Raw genomic sequence first — 22671 nt, 5'->3', positions numbered from 1 at the left:
GAAACAATATTGAAAGAAAATTACAAAAAACGTAATAGGATATAATTGGCATGGTCCGCCCCCCACCCTGAGCTTTCGACTACTTAGGGGCTTCCACAGGGTTTAATCCAGCACTGCATCACTACCCTGGCTAACCATGCCCCCAACATTCCCCTCTGGTCACACCCAGCGTCCACACATTCAGATGAACACATGTAAGGGGGCCTCTATAATGTGAAGCTCTATGTGCACTGAAGGTTCTCATGAATGCACAGTCTTTAAGGAGTGCACCACTTCGTGTATGGAGGATAACCTCATGTGCTAATTATAAAAAGGGAGAAGTCACAAAAGCTACAAGGCCAGAGTAATAATGGATTGGTTAAAGTGACTCTTGAACTTAAGGGGAAAGTTAGACATCTCAGGCTGGTGCACAGGGCTACACTTTCTCAAAACCATAAATTATTGCTTCTTACTGCAGCGAGGTCTGGGAAGACTGGTCTTCAATTTATTCCTAAGTGGGACGCAGGAACAGATCCAAGATGTAAATATAGCTGCATTTCAAGGAAATAGATACCATAATGGTCAAAATCCAAAATGTGTAGACAAGGAGACTCAAAGGGGTGGGGTGCGGGGGACATTCTACTTAACAGTTAACTTTCCACTCAAAGGGAACAATGCAAAAATGAGGACACTAATTAGAAGACAATGCGAAGGAATAGTTTATAAGGGAATAAATCCCTCAGGAATGCACGAGTAGTGTTTATAAAGATCAATATGACCATATATAAATTCCAGACAGCAGAAAAAGGATACTGGAGTTCTTAAATAGTGCAGTAAAAGAAGCTATTAAAAGCAGACTTTAAAAGAAAAAAAATCAAAGTCTATTCCAAATGAGGGCAGAAATCCTGGACATTTAGTGAAACAAGGCAAAGATGTGGAAACTCAGTGATATTTTGAAAGTTTAGGAACGATACCAAGAACAATGTGAAGAATGCATTTGAATGTAGAGACTTTAGTTTGATTTGTTTGTTCTATCCTCCCCATATATTTATGACTCAAGACGGATTATAGTATTTTGAAAAAATATTTTTTATACTCAGCTCCTTGCAAAATGTCATGAGCTACTTTTCATTTTTTAAAAAAAATATGTTGGCGCTTTATTTTATTTATTTGCATTTCATATTAAGCTTCTCCGTGAGCAATTCTGAATTATTCAATGTTTCCATATGAAACTTCAAAAAGCACATGCCTTCTTTGGAACTCCAACCAGCCCCATCAGCAGAACCCCTATGCAAGAGCTTCCACTTGTGCAATGGGGCTTGCTTTCTCCCCTCCCCTCCTGCAACTGGCTCTTGGAGGGATCAGGAGAACATCCCAGAACAGCACATGGTATGGCGGGAGGAGAGAGGAAATCATTCCATCTGGGAAGCTGGAATGCTTGTGGAGATGGAACAATCAGAAGAGAGCAACACTGAATTCAATCCCTTGAGTCTTGTACATGTGCAGAAATGCTCACACAATCAGGCAATATGGCTCCACGGCACTGTATGCAAGGGAAGGGAGAAGAATCTTGAGAGAGGTTTGCATAAGCGAAATCCCCTCCCATTGAACCAACCTCTCCAGTTGCTAAGTCCATACCCTCTTCTACAGCTCCGCCCCACCTACTCAGTGTTGGTTCAAGGGGGGGAAACACATGGAAAGGAGAATTCCCTGGATGCAAAGATCAAGTTTGCGGCAAGGACTCTTTGGTGAGAGAACCCCGACAAAGATTTCAAATCACAAAATATGCAGCAAAGTGCAGCAATATTGGCTCTTAGACCTTTAAAATATGTTCTTGTGAGTTCCAAAACTTCTATCCTCTCTCAGCATAGGAAAAGAAGGCAGGTTTGGTCAATTAAAAGTTGGGTTACTTACATGCTCTCCAAAGGTCCTGTTCGGGTGCTTTTCCATACATCAGTCAGAAAAGTTGTAGCAGCAGTAAGATGTAGTTTAGTTCCAAAGTGGTGAAAGTTCATAAATTATTGGTATAGGAACACAATAACGGCTTGTGAGCAACCAGCTTAGCCTCTTCACATGCTGAGTTTATCAGGTTGACTGAAGAACCATAAACTTGATTACCTAGTTCCTCCCAAGGTGAGGGGAAGTGGACATAGCTAAGCCTTGCTGGATAGATTACTCTATGGTATTAACCCCCTCATGCATTAATTAGGCTTAGCATGTTGGTTATATGAGGCTGGTTATCCCACACTCGGCATACTGGGAATATTAATATATCATTGAAGTGTTGCTTCCCTCCTAATTCACAGACTAGCTTCAGCTAACGAGCATTTCCTTTGATGCAACTCTCCATGTAGCAACCTCTTCCAACTGGAGATGCACTGAGGGACAGCCCTGCCAGGTGCAGCTCATAGCATAAGCATTGTGAAGGAGAAGATGCAGCACCTGAGGAAAAATCTCTCTCTGATGTAAGTCTTTTTAAAAAGTGGGTGGAAGTGGCATTTGAGCTGTGAATGGAACTCAGAGGCAGAGCATCTGCATTGCATGAAAAATGTCCCAGGTTCAATCCCAAAATTTCTCCAGGTAAGCAAAGCTCTGGGGTGTCACTACTAATCAGTGTAGACTAGGGGTGACAGTGGAAGGTATCTGGATGGTTTGAAGTAAAGCAGGATGGAGTTGGGGCTCTCAATTGTTTAACAGTGACAACAGAATAAATCCCACCCAACACACGCTAACTCTGAAATGAAGGTACAGGGAGAATCAGAAGTGGATATTTGGCTTGGAAGGACTGAGCTCAAAAAACAACCCTGGATTGAGAATATGTTAATCCTAAATTAAAACCATTTCCACCTGACTGTAAAACACAAAATAGATCCCACAAGCCTTAAGTCTGTCCATCCCTACTGGAGAAAATATTGAGCTAGCTGAGCCAGTGTTCTAACATGGCATAAGACAGCTGCCTATATTCCTGTGATATGGTTTCTCCTTTTAAATATGATACTACGGCAACTATTCCTTTGGCCCATTTCTCCCCATGCCCAAGCAAAATACACTCTTCACATGTTCAGAGTGACTGTTTCCGTAAGCCCTTTGTTTTTGCGAAGTGTGTATGGGGGGAATTCAATCCATAAAGGAAGACCAGTCTTCTATTGCCCCTAAGCTCCAGCTGTGGAGGAGAACCTCTAAGTTTATCTGCAAGCATCCTTTATTCCACCATCTGCCCGCAGGGTTTTCTGATTCTCTGGGCATGTTTTCCAGACTTAAAAAAATTAAAATAAATCCCTGTTTGGCATTCTGTTCCTGCCTTCTGGTCCTTATGGAAGAACTCCAAAGGAGTTGAAATGCTGTAACAAACAAAAACCAAAAACCAAGCAAGCTTCTTAAAAAAATGTACTCGTTTATTATGTAAAATTGTTGTGTCTGCCTATGACACCAAGTTCCAAACCATCTGCAGCCGGGGCCTTGCAGCCCCCACATACCACTGTCATTGCTGAGCCAATATCCTTCTCACAGGCAGACCCAGACCTGGGGTGACAGGACCATGACGGAAATCACTGAACTAGCATTCACACAAGCAGACGCCACCACCGTATGCCTACTTATCTTCTTCCTTTCTTTGTAAGAGGAATTTGGGTTCTTTGCATCTTCGCCATTATTTAGTTTTCCTTTGTTCCTTACCCTTGCAGATATTATTTCTGCCCTTGTAAAACTTGCGCAGTGCAGCTGAGAGAGGGAAGACTTCCATTTCTCATTTACGGATTGACAGATTCCCCCCCCCCCACACCACTCCACCCGCTGAGACATAAGACAGTCCCATGCCTGTGGTGGTTGGCAGACAACCCTCCTTCCTCTCAGACTTCCATAATGTGTTCCTCTCCCACCTCTGAGAATTCTGTAGACCATGTCAAAAGCCTGTAGTACATTTCCCAGCTCAGGGGAAGTAGAGAGATATTAATTAATCCCAGGCTGCAGAGGAGTAGTGGCACAGCAACTGCTGCCTCTTGTTCCATTAATTCATTTCTGCTAATAAGTTAGAAGAAACGGAACACGTATGGAATGAACACAAAGTTACCTCAGAGCCAATACACTTGTTATTTGTTGATTTATCACCCTTTGCACAAAAGGCCACATAATAAGCAGACGTGCCCAATTATTCATAAATTATTTCAGTCACTGTTACCCTCTGGTAGCAATAGCTCTCGCCCCATCCAGAAAAACTAAAAACTAGTCATAGGCAGTTTTTGGGAGTTGTTTACAACTCCAAGATGACTTCCAATGTATCGTTATTTATTTAGGCATACATATCCTGCCCTCCAAGAAGGGTCCCAGGGCAGCTAACAATATCAAATTATCTGAAGGCAGCCCTGTTCCAGGAAGCTCTTAATGTTTGGTATTGTAGTTTTGTTTCTGCTATGAAAAGTGACACCAGGGTCGATTTCACCCCACTCATGTAGAAGTTTAAGCTGCAGGGGACCATACTAGGAAAAAGCCACACAAAATTCATGTTTGCATCTGGGATAGAGAGTGATGCCTATAAAGATCTGTTGCAGAAGTTCTGCTTATGGTTCTCTCAGGCTGGGTGAGAGTGTGGCCCGGGGCCTTCTCACCTCTGGCCCCATTTGTGTAGAACTTCCTGCCTGGATAGACTTACCTTAACTTCTAGCCTGTAGACATTCAGGGAGAAAGGTACAGCTTCCTGTTTAAGTGGGCTTTTCACTGTCTTTTGGATTGCATGGTCTTTTGTTTCCATTTTTTATATAACATTTGTATATAAGGTTGGTGTCAGTTTGTCTCCTGTTCTTAGTTGGTCACCAACACCACTAACAACTTTTATTATATGGTCACAGACCTGGTAAAACTCCGGTCAGCGTTCGCTTTGTATCATATTCATGATTCTTGGAAGTGCTGTGTAAATGTTTGGAAAACAGCTTAAGGTTTTGAGTATTGTTGTAATTGACTGTAAGTGACCTTGTTTTTATGGGAATGCAGGACCAAAACTAAACTGAACTAAAATGCTGTGCAATTATAAGGGTGTATCGTGTTTTAAAGTACCAGAATACTATTGATGTGGGCTGCCAGGCAACCAGAATTTAACCAACCCACCCAGTTTTAAGGCATCTTCCCCACCCCTTGTATGGTGATTTTCCCACCCGTCTGATTTCCCCCACATTTTTACATTGTCTAGAGATGTATGCCTGCATCGTGTATGTGTAGTGGACAAGGAAAGGTGTAGAACTGGGTGTTTGAACATAGAGTAGCTTGTGTGTGCAAAATTCAAATGACTTCTGCACTGTATTGATCACTGTCTGCTTCCTATTGAAAAGAAAAGTGCCTTAAGTGTGACAGAGCCAAGGAAGGTATGGTGGGAGGCAGGGCAGGTTCAGCACCTCTGCATCCCTTGTGATGAAGGACCAAGTATTTCCATCAACATGAAAGAACCCTAACCTTTGTACTTTATGAGGGTCAAGCACCTTGCCAGTTCTCCTCCTGGCTTCTGATTCTGCATCTGTTTCTGCAAATACTTGCAACCAGAAAAACTCACCCTTTTCCTCTGTACAAAGCAGTCCTTGATCCTTCTAGGAACATAGGACGCTGCCTTATATCCAGATCATTTGCCCATCTAGTGCAATACTGTTGACACTGATCAGCAGCGGCTCTTGGCTCTCCAGGATTTCAGACAAGGGACATTCCCATGTCCCAGTCTTATCTGGAGATGCCAGGGATTAAACCCATGGCATTTGGTTAGGGAACGCAGAGGCCTGTCTTTAACATGGTTTTTGTTTGTTCAAGAGAAAAGGGGAGAGAAACAAGCTGCTTTGTAAAGCAGGGCAGGATATTTTTTTCAAGCCTCCCACACCCTAAGATGGAAATCCAGTTACGCACAGTATTATAAGGTCAAACCCCTTCTAATTAGCACTCCTTTAAAACGAGGCCGTGTCTCCTCTTCTTTCAGGTAAAAAACATTTCAGCCCCGTAATCCCACTCCGGATACCTCAGACGCAGCCACCCGCCATACTGCGGCATGGAAATGAGAGGCGAGGCGAGGGCGCCTCACTTTCAAGCTCCTTCCAGGGAAGCCCTGGAGGACCCTTGCGCGCCGGCTAGTTTGAGGTGTGGCCCAGGGCTGCTCTCTCCACCGTGTGCGAGGGCCGAGCCGTGGCCCGGACTGCAGAGACCACGTTATTCTAGCACTAAGGCCTGGCCCGGGTCCAGACACGTTTCCCCCAATCACCCCCGCCCCGTCAGCTGCCATGCCTTGCGAGAGGGGGCGGCGGCTTCGGCTGGATCCCAGCCTAGGCGATGCCTCTCGCCCCTCTCTCTGCCCAGCCCCTGCGTGTCTGGGCGGGTCCTGGAGGGAGTAGATGCCGCCCCCCGCCCTGCCCCGTCTCACTTCTCTCTTCCTTTCTGGCCGGCCCGGAGCCCTCGCTCGCAGCGCCCGGCATTCCCCGCCCTACGCGCTCGTCTAGCCGGAGCATGGCGCTCTCCCCGCGGCTCCGGCCGCTGGCCTTAGGTGAGTCCCCCGGAGTCGGGGAGCCCTGCGTGGCTTGGCCCCCACTCAGATCCGGCGAGGCTCGTGGCCGCCTCTGAACGCGTGCCCGGGGGTTTTGTGTAACTGCTAGGGCTCCACCTGCACCTCCCAGTGCAGGTTGCTGCGGGGAGGCGAGACTCGGTTCTCGCTGTCTTGGGGTCTCGCTTCCCTTCGCCTCCGGAGGGGCTGTGTTAAGGGAAACTCCCCAAAACTTCTCCTCTCTTCGGCTGCGCTAACTCTGCGTTGGTTTGCAAATGCCGTTGCCGCCTTTTCCTCTTTTACCCCCCAAGTGCATCGCCAAGGCAAAGGATTTCTTTCATTTCGCAAAGCAGGCTACCGTTGCTTTTTTAAAAACGGATATTCTCCAATAAGGAAAGTGACTTGGAGTCATCCCCCACCCCAGCACTTTACGCACATTGTCCTAGGAACAGTTGCAAAACCCCGGTGTTGTAAGCCTGCGCTACTATGACAGGGCACCATTAGACGTGTTTCTCGGGGGCCCGAGGGAGGCGTCGGGTTGAGCGGGACGCAGGCGAGATCCCCTGCTTTTGATCCCCTCCTGAGCCCTCGGCCCCGCTCTCCCAGCTTCCAGTCAGGAAGGAGAGCGGCCGCAGGTGTGTGTGGAAGAGAGAAAGCAGCGCGGGATCGCTGATTTTGGAGGGGATTCAGTGGTTGGGAAGGGCCTCGGTTCCCTGCCTCGTGAGGAGTGATAGAATCAGGGCCGGCCCTACCATTAGGAAGACTGCGGTGGCAGCTTTAAGCAGTGGAAGATGGAGATGTGGGTGCTACTCCCGCCTGCCTGCCCTGGGCTGCCCAAACCAGCCTGCAGACCTGAATGTTGGTGGATGATGCTGCCTAATTACCACCTGGAAGTAAGAATCAGCTGCCAGCCCAGGGTTGCTTCCAGCTGAGCTGTTTATTGAGCAGGCATCCTGATTTGTTTGCACAAAGTTTGTGTGGAGGTTCTGCGACCTTGGCTGTTTATTGAGCATTTGATTTGAACTGTTTGTTTCTTCAAGTAATTGCTATCCTGGTGTGTTTTCCCATTGCTTTCCTTATCACAAAAAGTCTGGTTTTTTGTGGGAAGAGAAGTGGATTTGTTGTTTAAGAACTGAATCCCACCCAAAAACAACAGTCTGGAAGTGCCATTATTAATTTTTGTGCATTGAACTTGTCGACCTCAGGCAGCAAAATGTCTTGGGCCATCTTTTGCAAATGAGATCACTCCATGCATTGGGAATGGGGGAGCAGGGTTGGGCCTTTCACCACCCATGTGCCTAACATGTTCTGGACAGCTGTGAGAAGGAAACCTCAGTATAGGCCAACATGTTACAGTGGTACCTCGGGTTAAGAACTTAATTTGTTCTGGAGGTCTGTTCTTAACCTGAAATTGTTCTTAACCTGAAGCACCACTTTAGCTAATGGGGTCTTCTGCTGCACCTCCGCTGCATGATTTCTGTTCTCATCCTGAAGCAAAGTTCTTAACCCGAGGTAATATTTCTGGGTTAACGGAGTCTGTAACCTGAAGCGTATGTAACCTGAGGTACCACTGTATTGTAAAGCTCTTCCATGCTACGAAGAATCTTGGGGCGATACTAATCCCCCCTTGTGTGGAGAAGTACAAGCCCTGAGATAAACACATCATTCTTGAGGTGACATTATGCATGAGGGGGTTTTCTGACTCCCCCAACCTGGGTGTCCTCCCCTCAACCTCAAGCCACCATCAGCTGCTTTAGCTGATATAAAGAAAGCTCTTGAGAAACATCTTAGGGGGCTGAGAGCTTAAGACAGAGTAGCTTGTGTATGCCTTGGCCAGGTGTGGGGAACCTTTTGTGCCCCCAGTTATTGCTGAACTACCACTCCTGCCATCCCTAACCATTGGTCATTAGCTGGGTCTAGACTGTCCAGTGAGTTAATCACGTAGCTGAGATTTGAACCAAGCTACCTAGTTCATACTTCTAACCACTAATGTTTAATATTAATAAAGTGGTTGGGAACATATGAAGCACAATCAGTAGGGTAAGTTTATTCCAAGTTGGAAAATCTGTTGAAGCACAATGAAAGATTAATTTATATAAAACTTTATTGGGGCAACTGTGAAATCTTCGCATACAAATATAATGAAATAATTAGTAGTTCAATCATTCTTTTTTTAAAGATTTAAATGAATAATACTTGGTCACAGGTAAAGTATTATACCTAATGAAATACTGTACGACAAATGCCTTGGAATGCGTAATACACAGTACTTAAATTAGCCATACATAATTTCAAAAAAATGAGGGTAACCACTCAGAAATGCAAATTATAATGGTTCTGAAAACCATCAAACTTTAAACAGAAATGTAGCACAACTTGTTATAACAGTACAGGGCATTTTGATCTTGACCAAGCCTTTTTTTGCAGTTAACTGCCCTTTCTATATCTTTACTGAAAGGTATTACTTTTAAATAAAAATGAAAGACTTATATGGAAACAAGACACTTGCAATCAGATCTGTTGAGACATAAATTAAAACAAGGAACACAAAACACATGGCTACATAATAAGCATCAGACGGCTTAATAACGAAAATATTAAGGAACAAACATGAAACACACACCCTTGGGCTCTCTCACTCTCTTTGTGGCTGCATACACATTACTGGCTTAAAACACAGCTTGGTCATTCTTTTTCTCAATTTGAACCAAAGTTGGTCTGGAGGGAAACCATAGCATAGATACAGAATATGGTTAACATTGTGTGTAAGCCACTTCCCAAACCAGCTGTGGGAGTACACAGAATGCAGAGTGAACGTACACAGCCAAAGGCTACAGTAATCCTATGCACACATCGGTGAGTCAGTCCCACTGAATTCAGTGTGGCTTACTTTTAAGTAGACACACATGCCTGCGCTGTAAAATGTGTTATTTGTTGCAATCCAACCAAATGCACACATACCTAGGAGTCTCATTGAACTCAGTGGGACTTTCTTCCAAGTAGACATCCATACGATTGCAATGTAAATCTCCTATTGTATGCCGCTTTTGAGACTTGCTGCCTTCTTTGTGTTCTTCACCCTCTGCTGTTTCCACTTCCTTAAAAAGTAAAAGCAGAATCCCATTAGATCTGGGGCACTGCCCTGTCCTGTATAAGTTATCAGAGTCGACAAAGGCACAGAATGGGCAACCAGATGAAGAGGAGAGAGAAGCCAAGAGTCCTGGTTTCTCATGCTAAGCTCTAGTTTGACCCACTAGGCACCACTCTCTTCCCATGGCTAGGTCTATGTTCTTGGCATCAGTCAGGGCACAGTTGAGTGGGTCCATGACACAAGCCAGGAAGAATTTATTTTCTACTTTAAGGAGTATTTTGATACTTCTCATGTTGAAGCTTTACTGGAATTTCACATTCTTTGACCCTAGTTGGTCCTGCCAGCTATGTGACATCTAGGGGGTGGGGTGGGTGACATCAGACTTGCTTTAGGAATGACTGGGCTTCTTCACTCCATAGAAAACATGGGCCAAAAATTCCAAACCTGGGCACCTTTTGTTATAGTCTGAAGTCTAGTCCTGTTTTCAAACTGTGGCTTGGTTTCTATAGGAGTGACCATCAATCAGGATGTCTCTCCTGGCAGAGTATCAAGTAGATCTAGATGCTGTTTCTGGACCACACTGTTTGGTAACGAACTGGGATACATTTCCATCCATCTCAGATTCTGCTCTCAACAAATGTTGCTGCTGAAAATTAAGACTGTCCAACACAGGGTATAGTTTAACTTCAGGCTACTACAACAAAATCCAGACATGGAGCATGTGTGTGTGTGTGTGTGTGTGTGTGTGTGTGTGTAAAACTTGTAATGAATGCAATACTATCTGATGTCAACCTAAGATAAGATTATTTTTAAGATGCCCCCCAAAAGGAGAACTCTGTTAGGGCCTCTGCTTGGGATGCTGTGCATGAGCTTTGATGAGTTGGTTTTGCACATCTGATTCTGGGAAGCCACATGCCACTCTTGAATAGCCCAAAGTGGCAGACAGGTGAGTCATAGGGTTATGTATATGACAGGCAATGTTCATAGTCAGGCAAGTAATGTCTGTCATCCACTTCACCACCACAACATTGCATTTTCATTTGCTACTAGACAAGAAAGCAAAAACTGGTTGCTTTTCAACGGAGAGTATGGCGGCTAATCAGGAGGGTAGAAAAACCTTAGTGTGGTCAGAAGAAAAAAAACCTAGTGTGGCTTGCTCTTATGCTTTTAACAGCAACTTGATGTGCAATGAGAGATACACAGGTTCCTTCTGCTAGACAACCTGTTTGTTGAGCATCCATCCAGCTTTGTTTGCATGAAGTTTGCAGAGAGGTTAGACAACTTATTTTGAGCATTCACTCTGATTTGTTTGCAGGGATATTGCCATCAGGCAATATTTCCAGTATGTTTTCCTGTCACTTTGCTTTTCGCCAAAACTTTGCAGGGGTTGGAGGGGAGGCAGATTTCTTGCGCAGTAGTGGCAAATCCACTTTAATTGTGCAACCTGAATTGTCTGCTGTGCCACTGAATCCTACATCAAATTAGCAGCCGCCAGGAAGCGTCTCTTGCTCACATACACACCAGGCTGCTGTTAAGATACAGCTGTAGCAGAGTGTTGAAAAGCTGACAACTCTAGATGTGAGATCTTGAAAGTAGGAATGGAAGGACCTGTCAATTTCGATTCTCTCCGTTTCTCTCTTTTTATCTTAAATTCAGTGACTAGCAATCAGTGACTTTTTTAAATGAAAAAATGTTCATGCAAATTATCCAGCATCTTACTGCGAATTTCTCCTAACGAACACATTTTTGTGTGTGGCTTTGATTAATTTACATATTTTTTTGCAAGCTGTTTTCCATGATACAATTCATTGTTCCATGTTTTTTCACCAATATATTCATTTTTATGCATATTTCCCCCTAATACATGTATTTTTATAAACATTGGTTGGCTAGCAAACTACATTACAACATTTTGAGAACTGCAGATTTTGGAAGATAGCTGTGTTTTGGGTTCCCATATTGTTTGGATGCAGATTAAGTAGGTTTGCCTTTAAATGCAAACTTGAGTTGATTTTCTCCTCTGTCCCTACCTGCGAGAACAGCCAGCCGCACGAGTTGGGAAGCAGTTTTATGTGAGGCCCTGCTTTCTGACTGCTGCTATACTTTGGACACAAATGTCGCAGGCTTGAAACGCAAAGAATTCAGAACGCCTCCCTGCCGGCTGCCAATTTTTAACAGCAGGGAATACCCGCTAGAGGTCTGACGTCGGGACTCAATGCTATTTCCAGCTCCTGGATTGATGTCTGCCACACCTGCTCACATGGCATGTCCAGGCCCAGGGGGACAGCTGAGTCTAGTCAGTATCCACATGGCTGAGAATGTGATGTGGGGGAGAAGTATTGCAATCTTGAATAGGAAAATGAGCCCTGGCCTCCCACTCATTCAAAATGGAAAGGTGGGGGTGGCTGTTGGGTATTTCCATGGCATCAGATGCAAAAGACTTGTTTTGTTGTGACTCGATGTCTCACTTTCAGGATGGGATTTCCCTCTTGAATGGAGGCTTGAATGAAATCTTACGAGCCAGCTTCGCTTCAGTAGTTTCCAGATCACTACATTTGTAGTGCAGTGTCAATCATGGAGAGTCCATCTTTGTAGGCTTCCTAGAGGCATCTTGCTGGCCACTGTGAGAACACAGTGGACTAGAACACTGTGGACTAGATGGGCCTGATCCTGCAGGGCTCTTCTTATGTTTGTAATGGGCAAGGAGGCCGGGGGGAAAGGACGGAATGTGAATGTCTGCTTTCAGGATATTGGCTTTTTGTGTTGAGTTAAGTAACTCAATGAATCAACTCAAAAGCTGATCTGACTACTTATATAAATGGTGCCAGCTCTGTAGCTAGTGTAGATCAGCAGCAATTCTGTTAGAGAATGTTTTCCACTGGGAGGAAGTGTGGGCTGGCCTAGGAAGAGGGAGAATGACAGATCTGTCACTAACACACAGCAACACTCTTGGCCTGCCATTGTAGCAGCCTAGCCAGATTTGGCCTTCCATAGTTTATTCATATATAACACAATGCAGTGTGGGCCTTATAATGCAGGTGGCCTCACAATGTCTTCCAGCCTCTCTTGCAAAAGGAAGTATCTCTTTGGGGGCTTTGTGGATACCGCGGTTCTTGTTTTTCCTGCCCAGGAGTAAATTATGCTAAAAACAGGCCATGTGGGTGGAGAAGCATCTGGGTTTCTCCACATACCACTTGTTAGTTCTCTTTTCTTCACATCACTCAGCTCAGGAAATGAATCAGCCTTGCCAAGTGGGTTACACAGCGATTCCGTAGCTACTCTGACCCTCCTCTGCCTTTCCTCCTGGAGTTTGATGGCTCATTCTCAAGTGGTGTGTATTTACAATGAATGAAACAGTGTGCCTGGGCTCATAAGCAGATCTAGGCATGGAGTTTTCCTTCTAAGATGCTCATCGAACTTTCAGTTTTCCCACCAGGAAGCCTCTGTCCTTCTCACTGTAAACGGAAGCTTTTCTCGCATCACCAAGCCAATTCACCTTACAGCCATGGCTCTGTAGGAATGAGGATGTGTAAGTCACAGGAGTCTATGAATTCTGCTGCTAAATACTCCAAGATGCCTGTGTTTACATGTTTACTGAGAAATAATCCCCCCTGTATTTAATGGGACTTACTCCTCGGTAATAAAAGCCACAGTGTGAAAAACAGGCAGCAATTCTTGCACAAATAACTCATCAGCTGGCTGGGGTGGTAAGTGAAGTGGGAGTATGAAGAGTGCATGAAGAGCTTATGTATGCCAGCTTTAAAAAAGGGTTTTGTTTTGTTTTGTTTCCACTTAGCACAAGCAGATCTGGCAAATGACTAACTAGCATGGGTTTTGTCATGTTAATTGGTGTTGTTAAGACATTTTTCAAAGAATGTAAGCAGAGCCAGCCAACTCACTCCCTAACTTTCAAACTAGCACAGATCCAAACTCTTGATTGTCAGGGGAGTATTACTATGTGTAGCAGGCTCTTCTCTGGCCTTTGCCTCCCCTAGGATTCGCCCTGTGGGTTCACATGGCCCACCATTGCTTCCCTTTCGATTTGCTCTCATGACAAATACTGAGAGGTGAAATACCGAGAGTTTTGTTTGTAACAAAAAAGTGCAAATGCTGCTTTCAGTCTCTCTTTTTCTATTTAAAGTTTTGCTGGGTTCCCCCCAACCCCAAGGTCTGAATGCCAGTATGAAAAATGGAATGGTAAATGCATTGTGTTCTTGACCAGGGTGTATTCTCATGATACATTTAGGGTACTATGATAAACAGTTGTTGCTTTCCACAGTGAAATCTGAGAGATATGGTTTGTTAAAAGTTCTGAGAGCTGTTAGGAGGCCCTTATTCCCATCCCGGGGGACGTGGGTGGCGCTGTGGGTTAAACAACAGAGCCTAGGACTTGCCAATCAGAAGGTTGGCAGTTCGAATCCCCCCTACGGGGTGAGCTCCCGTTGCTCGGTCCCAGCTCCTGCCCACCTAGCAGTTCAAAAGCACGTCAAAGTGCAAGTAGATAAATAGGTACCATATAAATAGGTACCATAGGTAGCTGCAGCAGGAAGGTAAACGGAGTTTCTGTGCACTGCTCTGGTTTGCCAGAAACAGCTTAGTCTTGCTGGCCACATGACCCGGAAGCTGTACGCCGGCTCCCTCGGCCAGTAAAGCGAGATGAGCGCCACAAACCCCAGAGTCGGCCACGACTGGACCTAATAGTCAGGGGTCCCTTTACCCTTCACCTTTACCTATTCCCATCCCAGAGATACAATTCCCAGAGTCCCCATGAAAAGGGATTGATTGTTAAACTACTCTGGGAGAGGAATAAGAATATTGTTTCCTAGGTTCATATGAAACAGGTGGTTCGGATTGTTTCCTGCAAATTGCTATCTGGGATCCTCTCATCTTGGTGAATGAACAGAGGACATAGTGAGGATTCTTCTTTGGCTTGGCATTACATGTGGGTGACCCCACAAACTTGTCCAGTCCACCATGTTCTTCCTCCACTGTTGAGGGCAGTATGCTTCTGAATACCATTTGTTGGGAACCATGGGAGGGAAGAGTGCTGTTGTACTACATTTGTGGTGTGATGTCATTCACAGAGAGTGCTGCTCTGCTCAGGTCCTTCTTGTAGGCTTCCCACAGGCATCTGGTCGGTCACTGTGAGAACAGGATGCTGAACTCAGTGGGCCACTGGCCAGGTCCAGCAATCTATTCTTATGTTCATCGATCAGCTTTGTTCTCACCACATTCTACCCACCAGCAAAGAAGAATGAAGGTAATCCCAGCTCACACTGAATCCTCCCAAAGAAATACGCCCCTCAAATAACTTTCCTGGAAATAACTTTTCAGGACAATGATAGAGAGGGTAGACTAGGGATAGCAATGAGTCAAGCATTTGACTCAGTGAACCCTTCAAATAAATAATCAATTTAAAAGAAAATCTAAAAGACATTTTCACAGACTGAGTTGGCTGACTCCAGAACTTTCTTTGTTGGTTCTTGGGCAAGAGACCAGCAGTGAGTCTTCACCAGGCTGAAACCTTTGCATCCTGTAGCTGCTTGCCCATCTGCTTGCCCTTCAACCATTAAAGACACCAGAGCCCTGCAAAAAAAAAGGGGGAATGTGGCAGGTCCAAGCCAAGTTGGATCTGAAAAGGGGTAAGCTAGTCAGTTTCAATCTGCTGTGGAGCTGAATGGAGTCATCTCAAAAAGGGCTTATTTCTGCTCAGCTTGGCAAACCTGCTTTCCTTCTAGCAGCCTGTTGGCTCTAATTTCCCTACAACCCCCATATCTTTGAGTGGCTGCATTGTGGTTCATCAAACAGAATCAAATGCCCCAGTTGTGCTGCTGCATGCTATGGAAATGTGTGGCCCGGTGGTTTCCGCTAGGGCTTTCTGACATCTGCAGCTGCTTTTCTCAGGTACATTATGTAGTGCTGTGTTAGCACTAGGAAATCCCAGTCTTATATGTGCATATCATACATACGCTATATGCCAGCGATATTGTGAGCTGATCCTGTTAACAATCCCTTTGTGTTTAGCCAGCCAAATAAATGCAATCCAGGACATGCACCAGCACTAACTACAGGTTAGCATGCCAAGTGGGAACAAATAGGACCTATTAAGCAGTTGCCACTATGCTTTCATAACTTCGATTTGCCTTGGTTTACATTTCCCAGGTCACCTGAAATTTAAATTGACAACACGGAAATGATGAGGCTGAGTGGTTAGGGTACAAGGTTATTTGGCTAACGGGAGAAAATGTCTCTATGATAAAGGCTACAGTTGTAGACACTGGGCCAGGGACAGAGAGGGAGGGAATCTCTACCCTGCAAGTTTTGAACTTAGCTACATGTTGTACACAAACATGTATAATGATGCCTCTGTTGCCCATATGCTGCTTTAGGAGTGGGGTACTTGGGCAGGGAGAAGTTGGAGGGGCATGAAGTAATCCCTATAACCTCCCCCTATGTGTTTCTCCCCATGACTCTTCTCCACTCCAGCCCCTGAATTCCAAGTGTGTGTTTGCTTTACACCAGTAACTTTCATGATCTGTCATCTGTTGATGGTGCTAAGAACTCACCTGTCTCCCCACCCTACTCCAGCATCCATAATTCTCCAGAGAGCAGGAACAGAATCATAGAGTTGCAAAGGGGCTCCGAGGGTCCTATAGCCCAATGACCTCCAATGCAGGAAGATTAAGCTACTTTTAAGTCTGTTATATAAAGAAGCACAGTTGAGTGCAGCTTGGGAGGTTTGAAACCAGTAGGATTCTTTTTTGGTTTGTATCGAGTACTTGGACTTCATCAGTTTGTAGACCGCAACCTAGAGACGGATGTGCCCTTCAGCAACGTTTGAATTCTTTCCCAGTAAACTTGGAGATTTGGTTATCACGAGCAGCATCATTCATGCTCGGAGTTAGCCTTGCATTTCAAGCATGCATCAGTGCCAGAGTCATTATTCTTTCTCATCCTTAGAACTATGTGGCAGTTCTTCACAGCCCACTGAACTTGGCCAACTCTGGCCGCTGAGTAGCCTGGATTCCCCCCTCATCTTCTGGCTTAGAAATCTCCTCCTCTTGTCTGTTACCTTTTTTGTTCTGTTTTGTTGCTTTACATGCCCCACCTATGGATTTTCACTCCTGACTTGCTCACTGTACAGTGGTACCTCGGGTTACATACGCTTCAGGTAACATACGTTTCAGGTTACAGACTCCGCTAACCCAGAAATAGTGCTTCAGGTTAAGAACTTTGCTTCAGGATAAGAACAGAAATCGTGCGGCGGCAGCAGGAGGCCCCATTAGCTAAAGTGGTGCTTCAGGTTAAGAACAGTTTCAGGTTAAGAATGGAGCTCCAGAACGAATTAAGTACTTAAACCGAGGTACCACTGTATTTGCCCTGACAATAGGAAGGAGAGCTTGGTTGCCTAGCAATGAAAACTATACTGATTCTTCTTCTACAGCCTTATGGGGAAAAAATACTCTGATCACATCTGTACATTCCCTCAAAGAATCCTGGGAACTGTTGTTTGTTAGGGGTGCTGGGAATTGTAGGCTCTGTGAGGGGTCTCCTGGCAACTTTTAGCACCCTTAACTCGCTTGCTGAATTGTACTAGTGTTTCAAAAGCGACCTCTTCTCAAAGTAAAACTGGAAGCTGCATTGCAGCAGCAGCCGCCGTTCTGTTATCATCTGGTACCAGAACCTCAGTTGATGCAGGTCTACACACTAATCCCAGGGTCTTATTGGCAGGGCCTTCCTCTCAGACGTGGGCGGAAGAATGTGTGCGGAAGCTCCTTGCAGAGTTCCCAGGGCCCTCCACATCATGTCACAACTTCTGCTGCAGCTGTGATATTTTCTTTTTCTTTGTTGACATTACTTGCATCATGCAGTTTTGAGAACTTCCGAGAAGATAAGATCACTTACTACCCAGAACCCTTGTGACTCTCTTTGTGACAAACTAGTTGTTTTCACACAAAGCACTGAGTCTTTTCTGCAGTTTAGGATCCCCTCCCCTACATGTGATTATAGATAACTGGTACTACAGAGCATCATCTTGCACATATTGAGTACATTTAAAGCACATTGCCCCCCCCCCCAAATGTGGGAACTGCAGTTTGTTAGGGGTGCTGGGAATGGGAGCTCTTTGAGGGGTGAGCTACATTTCCCAGGATTCTTCTGAGGATGCTCTTTTAATGTACAGTATGGCGTGCACAAGGACACAGGTGGCACTGTGGGTTAAAGCCTCAGCGCCTAGGACTTGCCGATCGAAAGGTCGGCGGTTCGAATCCCTGCTGCGGGGTGCGCTCCCGCTGCTCGGTCCCAGCGCCTGCCAACCTAGCAGTTCGAAAGCACCTCCGGGTGCAAGTAGATAAATAGGGACCGCTTACCAGCGGGAAGGTAAACGGCGTTTCCGTGTGCAGCTCTGGCTCGCCAGAGCAGCGATGTCACGCTGGCCATGTGACCCGGAAGTGTCTCCAGACAACGCTGGCCCCTGGCCTCTTAAGTGAGATGGGCGCACAACCCCAGAGTCTGTCAAGACTGGCCCGTACGGGCAGGGGTACCTTTACCTTTACCTATGGCGTGCACAAAGTCCAGGTCAATGGACATTTTGAAAAATGCATCACTAATTCAGGCCAGGCAAAGTCTTTTGACATTTCCAATGTCTCTTTCATATGTCTGCTTCCTTGGACCATTCCAGCTGCCTGCCAAATTTGTCCTGCATCTAGTGTTAACCAGCTCTTTAGCACCTGCTACTTTTAATTTCCCACAGGTCTGTTTAGGACTACTCTTACTGAGCCTGTTCCCACTTCATTGGTTAGATAGCAGTGCAGGAAGCTGGCCAGTCGTGACTTCCCACTTTTGCAGAGCTTAGCAAAGCGGATATAAGACCAGTGTACGACCTTTGATGCTCCCAGCCCTAGTAGAGAGAGCTCTGTGCTTGTGCAGTGCACAAGATTTGCTGGTCAGCTAGCTGCTTTGTGGCCTCGAGGGGTGTTGCTTTCCTTGTGATGTGCTTCTCTTCCCCCTTTCCTTAGATTTATTATGGCAGTTCAAACCTATCTATATACCTGTTGCTGAAATGTGGAGGAAGCAAAAGACCTCCTTAAGAGCTTCAGGATGTTACAATTGGGCCCCAAGGCGCTGGACTGGGCTGCGTGAGGCTTGTCAGTATATTTTCACTCCCCCTCCTGCCAGTTTGCAGTGGGATAGAGGGAGGGGGAATTGTTGAGGAAAGCACAGCAAGTCTCCCTGAAAGTTCAGAAATGAAACCCAGCTGAACAAAACTAGCCTTGGGGGACTTCCAAGGAGGGACAGAGACATGCAAGTCATTTTTAACCTCTTGTGGGGACAGACTTGGTCTTCGTTGATGGGGGAAAAGGACATGGTGTTGCTATTTCCAGAGCAGATCTGCTTCCAGGCACTCTGTGGCGCTGGGGGTTCAAGTTGCCTTCCCCTCTGACTACTCTGGTGGAATCTCCAAAGAAGGCCGGCCTAGTCCATTTTCCCAGCTGTCCCCTTGATCAAGTCCCACTGACTTCTTCCTCTTCCACACCCTAAAATCTTGACATATTTACAATTACAATAAATTTGTAGGTAGTGCTCCTCAGCTCTCTCTGTGTGGCCTTGCCTCCCTGTTTCCCTAAGGCGGCTAGCCGCATTTCCCTTTCTGCAGAACTAGGAGGCGGAACCTTCTCTTTCCTGTCACCTCTGGGTTGCTTCAGAATTTCCCCATAAGAGCTGGAAGGGAAAGCCTTACTTCTTCAAGAGGTTGGGTATCTGGGTGGGGCTCTGTGTTTGTGTGCATCTCACACTTTCACATGAGGCCTAAAAGTGTGTGTGGGGGGGGAAGCATGAGTGACTCAGGCTTTCTCTGCCACCATTTCTGTAGTAGTGAGGTTTATCTTTCAAACTTACTGCCTCAATAAAGCTTACGGACTTTTGAAATGCGCATTCCTTTTCTTAGGCCCTAAGAGAGATTTTTGTTGTTGTTCCTTGGAGACCATTCCTGGCGCTGGGTGCTGGTCTAGGCACAAAGCATGCAGATGGCACCTCAGTGGAGGGGATCGTTTCCCCCTCAGCAAGGCCTTCAGATCCTAAAGAGATACCGGTAGCTGGAATGGGGGGGGGGCAGTTGTGTTGTGCTACCGAGGAAGCCAAAATGCCTGTATGCTTGAAGTGGGAGCTTTCCTGGGCCCTTGATTCCTTATCTTTATTTTTATTTTTGTGCACTGCTCAATTTTACCTATGGAATATAGTATGGATGGGGGACCTGTGCCTCTCCAGATGTTACTGAACTACAGCTCTCTTCATTCCTGTCTGTTGGTTGCGCTGGCTGGGGTTGATGGGTGTTGGAGTACAACATGTCCTGTCCCACCCCCACCCCCATGTATCATTTTACTTTCTTCTCCTTTTTTTAGCTTAAAAAAACTCTGTTTTGAATGTTGTTGTTGCATTCTTACATGAAATAATAGTGATTCTGACAGATTGCATTTCATACATCGTATGAAACTTTTGTCCTAGAGTTCAGTTTAATTCAGGTAGCCCAGCATATTATCTTACTTTTGGCATTCTTAATTTGTTAACCATTTTCAAGAACAATGATTGTGTTGCTTTGTTTAGAAAGTAATACATGCTAGATATTTGCATGAGCAGGGTAGAAAGGCAGGAGTGGTTTTCCATATTCCCAGGGTTGTTTGTGAGAGGCATAGAAATTTGATGTTGGAGAGGTGAGTTGCTAAGAAAGGTTACGATCATGGAAAATACAGCTGTGAGAGGTGATCTGTGTCCATAGGTGGCTGGTTCTACAACAGGGGCCAACACCAAACAGGAAGGAGTCCCTACAAGTTTTCTTACCTTGGCAAAAGCTTACTTCTAGGACAGACAAGTTTTGCCTCCATCTTCAAATTGCTTTCTCTGCATGCACATATGTGTAATGAGCTTGTTTGCTGCCATCTCTTCCTCATTCCTGTGGAATATCTCTTATTCTCTTGAATAAATGTATTGCATTTTTACCTTACATTGATATGCACTAGTGCAGTGTAATGAAAGAGATGCTCTCTTGTTGGTATGTTGACTCCGTCACAGCCTTAATGAATGCTAAGTACTTCAAATAGGTCCCCATGGTCCAAGATCTACTTGCTGCTTGACTGGGAAGACTGAGATGGAGGCAAGGGGTTGTGACCCAGAAGGGCTCTGCAAAGCACAATTCTCTTACCAGTGTCTCAGGAAACAGAGTGTCTGGGCAGCATTTAGGTCCTGAGGATGTGCCACGCTTGCCAAATATAAGGTTGAGAAGGAAATAGGGTTAGCGCAGGGGCGGAGGAAGGGGTGTGTGGTAGGTGTGGGCCACCCCGGGTGTCACCACTGAGGGGGGAATGACAAAATGCCAGGCGGCACTCGCCGTGCCAAACAGTCCACCCGCTGCCTCCCCCCAGCAGTAGGGCGGCTGAGTGGGAGGAGTCAGGCAGACTCCGGAGGCCCGGTGGTGCACCCCGCCCCAGGTGCCCGAGCAGCTTCCTCCGCCGCTAGGTTAGTGTGCTAGTTTTGTTGATTTCTTGCCTCTGGTTCGTTTTCTTTTTGCAGGAAGCACTCCAAGGAATAGAGCAGCCATTTTGGTGAAAGCCTTGTTTGCTGCTCTTTTGGCTTTTTGTTCCGTGTGCAAGTTTGTTTACAGCTGTTGAAAGAATCAGCATCTCATTATTACTGTTAAGCCTGTTCCAGGCTCTGTCTGTCCTGCGGATAGCAGTTTCCTAGGGCCAATGCACTCAACTGTGATGGAGAGGCAAATTCAAAACCTGCCACTCCAGTCATGCAATTCATTGCCAGCCATTGTCACCTGTCAGCATGGTCTGATAAAATGCTATTTCTTATGTGTCGATGGGGATGCTCAACATGGAGGGCTTTAGAGGGACCAAAGCACCTTATTACATGTGGCACTTTTCACAATAAATGTTTTTCATGAGGTTGTTTCCACCATCACTCAGCATATTGCAAAAAGCTGCAATATGGACCAAACATTTGTGCATAAAGGGGGACAGACACATCTTTCCCTCTAGATCTTTCCTCCGTCTTTCTTGATTATATAAGAGCTCAGGTGTGATCCTAACCTTTCCTTAACAAGGCAAGAAGTAGCTAGGAGGGGGTGGTTTTGATAGGAAAACCAGCCTGCAGGGAAAGTGGTGAGTACAGTCGTACCTTGGAAGTCAAACGGAATCCGTTCTGGAAGTCCATTCAACTTCCAAAATGTTTGGAAACCAAATCGCAGCTTCAGAAGCCGCAGAAGCCCCGTCAGATGTTTGGATTCCAAAAGAACATTCACAAACTGGAACAGTCACTTCCGGGTTTATGGCATTGGGGAGCCAAAACAGCCGAGTTCCAGGGCATTTGGGATCCGAGGTACGACTGTATCCTAATGCACATGCACTTATGATCAAGGTTGCAGCTTCTTCCAACTGCTTGATTGTTGTAAACAGACAAACAGAAATAAAAATCATCCTTTTGGGGACAGTTATGCTGCTGAGCATCAACAATGCTTTGACCTTAATGAAATTGATCCTGCTCTGTATAGTAGATCTTGCAGTATGAAGATTGTGGAACCTGTGTGTGATTATTAATCACATCTAGAAACTGAGAGGATTTCCGTCAATTGACCTTGAAGACAGCCAAGGACAATCCTTCTGGGCAGGCAAGGAACATGAATATTGTGATACCTATTTGTTAGCTCAGGTCTGACTCAAAGCCCTGGCCTTCTCCCTCCCTTTATTGAGCATAGTAAGCCTGATCCTTGGCAGAATAAGCACAATTGCCAGTGTTAGCCAGCAAACCTCTGAGGTCAGTCCCGATGGCAGAGTTGAAGAGGATTATTTGAGACAGAAAAGGGTCCCTCTCTACCTTCATTTTTTCTGTTGCTTATGGAAAAATAACTGTAAAATGAAAAAATGAAGCTAAACCTCTCCGCATAGAGACGTTTACAAAAGAATTCTTTCTACAACACATAATGGGAGGTGTTTATAATTTTATTTCTTCTCTCCAGCAAGTAATAAGAGGGAGAAAGATATGGCTGTTTTGCAGTCTGCATACAACTGTGTGATAGCAATCAAGGGAAGTGAACTGG

General features: G+C 45.5%; 1 protein-coding gene across 2 annotated transcripts in view; it reads left to right on the top strand.

Annotated features, from left to right (window-relative positions):
* Nucleotides 1–6350: 6350 nt before the first annotated feature.
* The window catches only part of ADGRE5 (adhesion G protein-coupled receptor E5), a 47368-nt gene continuing 31047 nt past the window's right edge, over nucleotides 6351–22671 (top strand). The window contains exon 1 of one of the 2 annotated variants that reach the window (XM_081900869.1): nucleotides 6351–6487. In XM_081900869.1, coding sequence (XP_081756995.1) covers nucleotides 6451–6487 — 37 coding nt within the window. In that variant the 5' untranslated portion in view covers nucleotides 6351–6450. The remainder of the gene's footprint in view (nucleotides 6488–22671) is intronic. The other variant, XM_081900868.1, reaches the window with a different exon arrangement.

Source organism: Podarcis melisellensis (assembly GCF_964234715.1).
Source record: "Podarcis melisellensis genome assembly, chromosome: 2".
Lineage (NCBI taxonomy): Eukaryota > Metazoa > Chordata > Lepidosauria > Squamata > Lacertidae > Podarcis > Podarcis melisellensis.
Note: the sequence above shows the minus strand (reverse complement) of the source record. Positions and strands in the feature narration are given on the sequence as shown.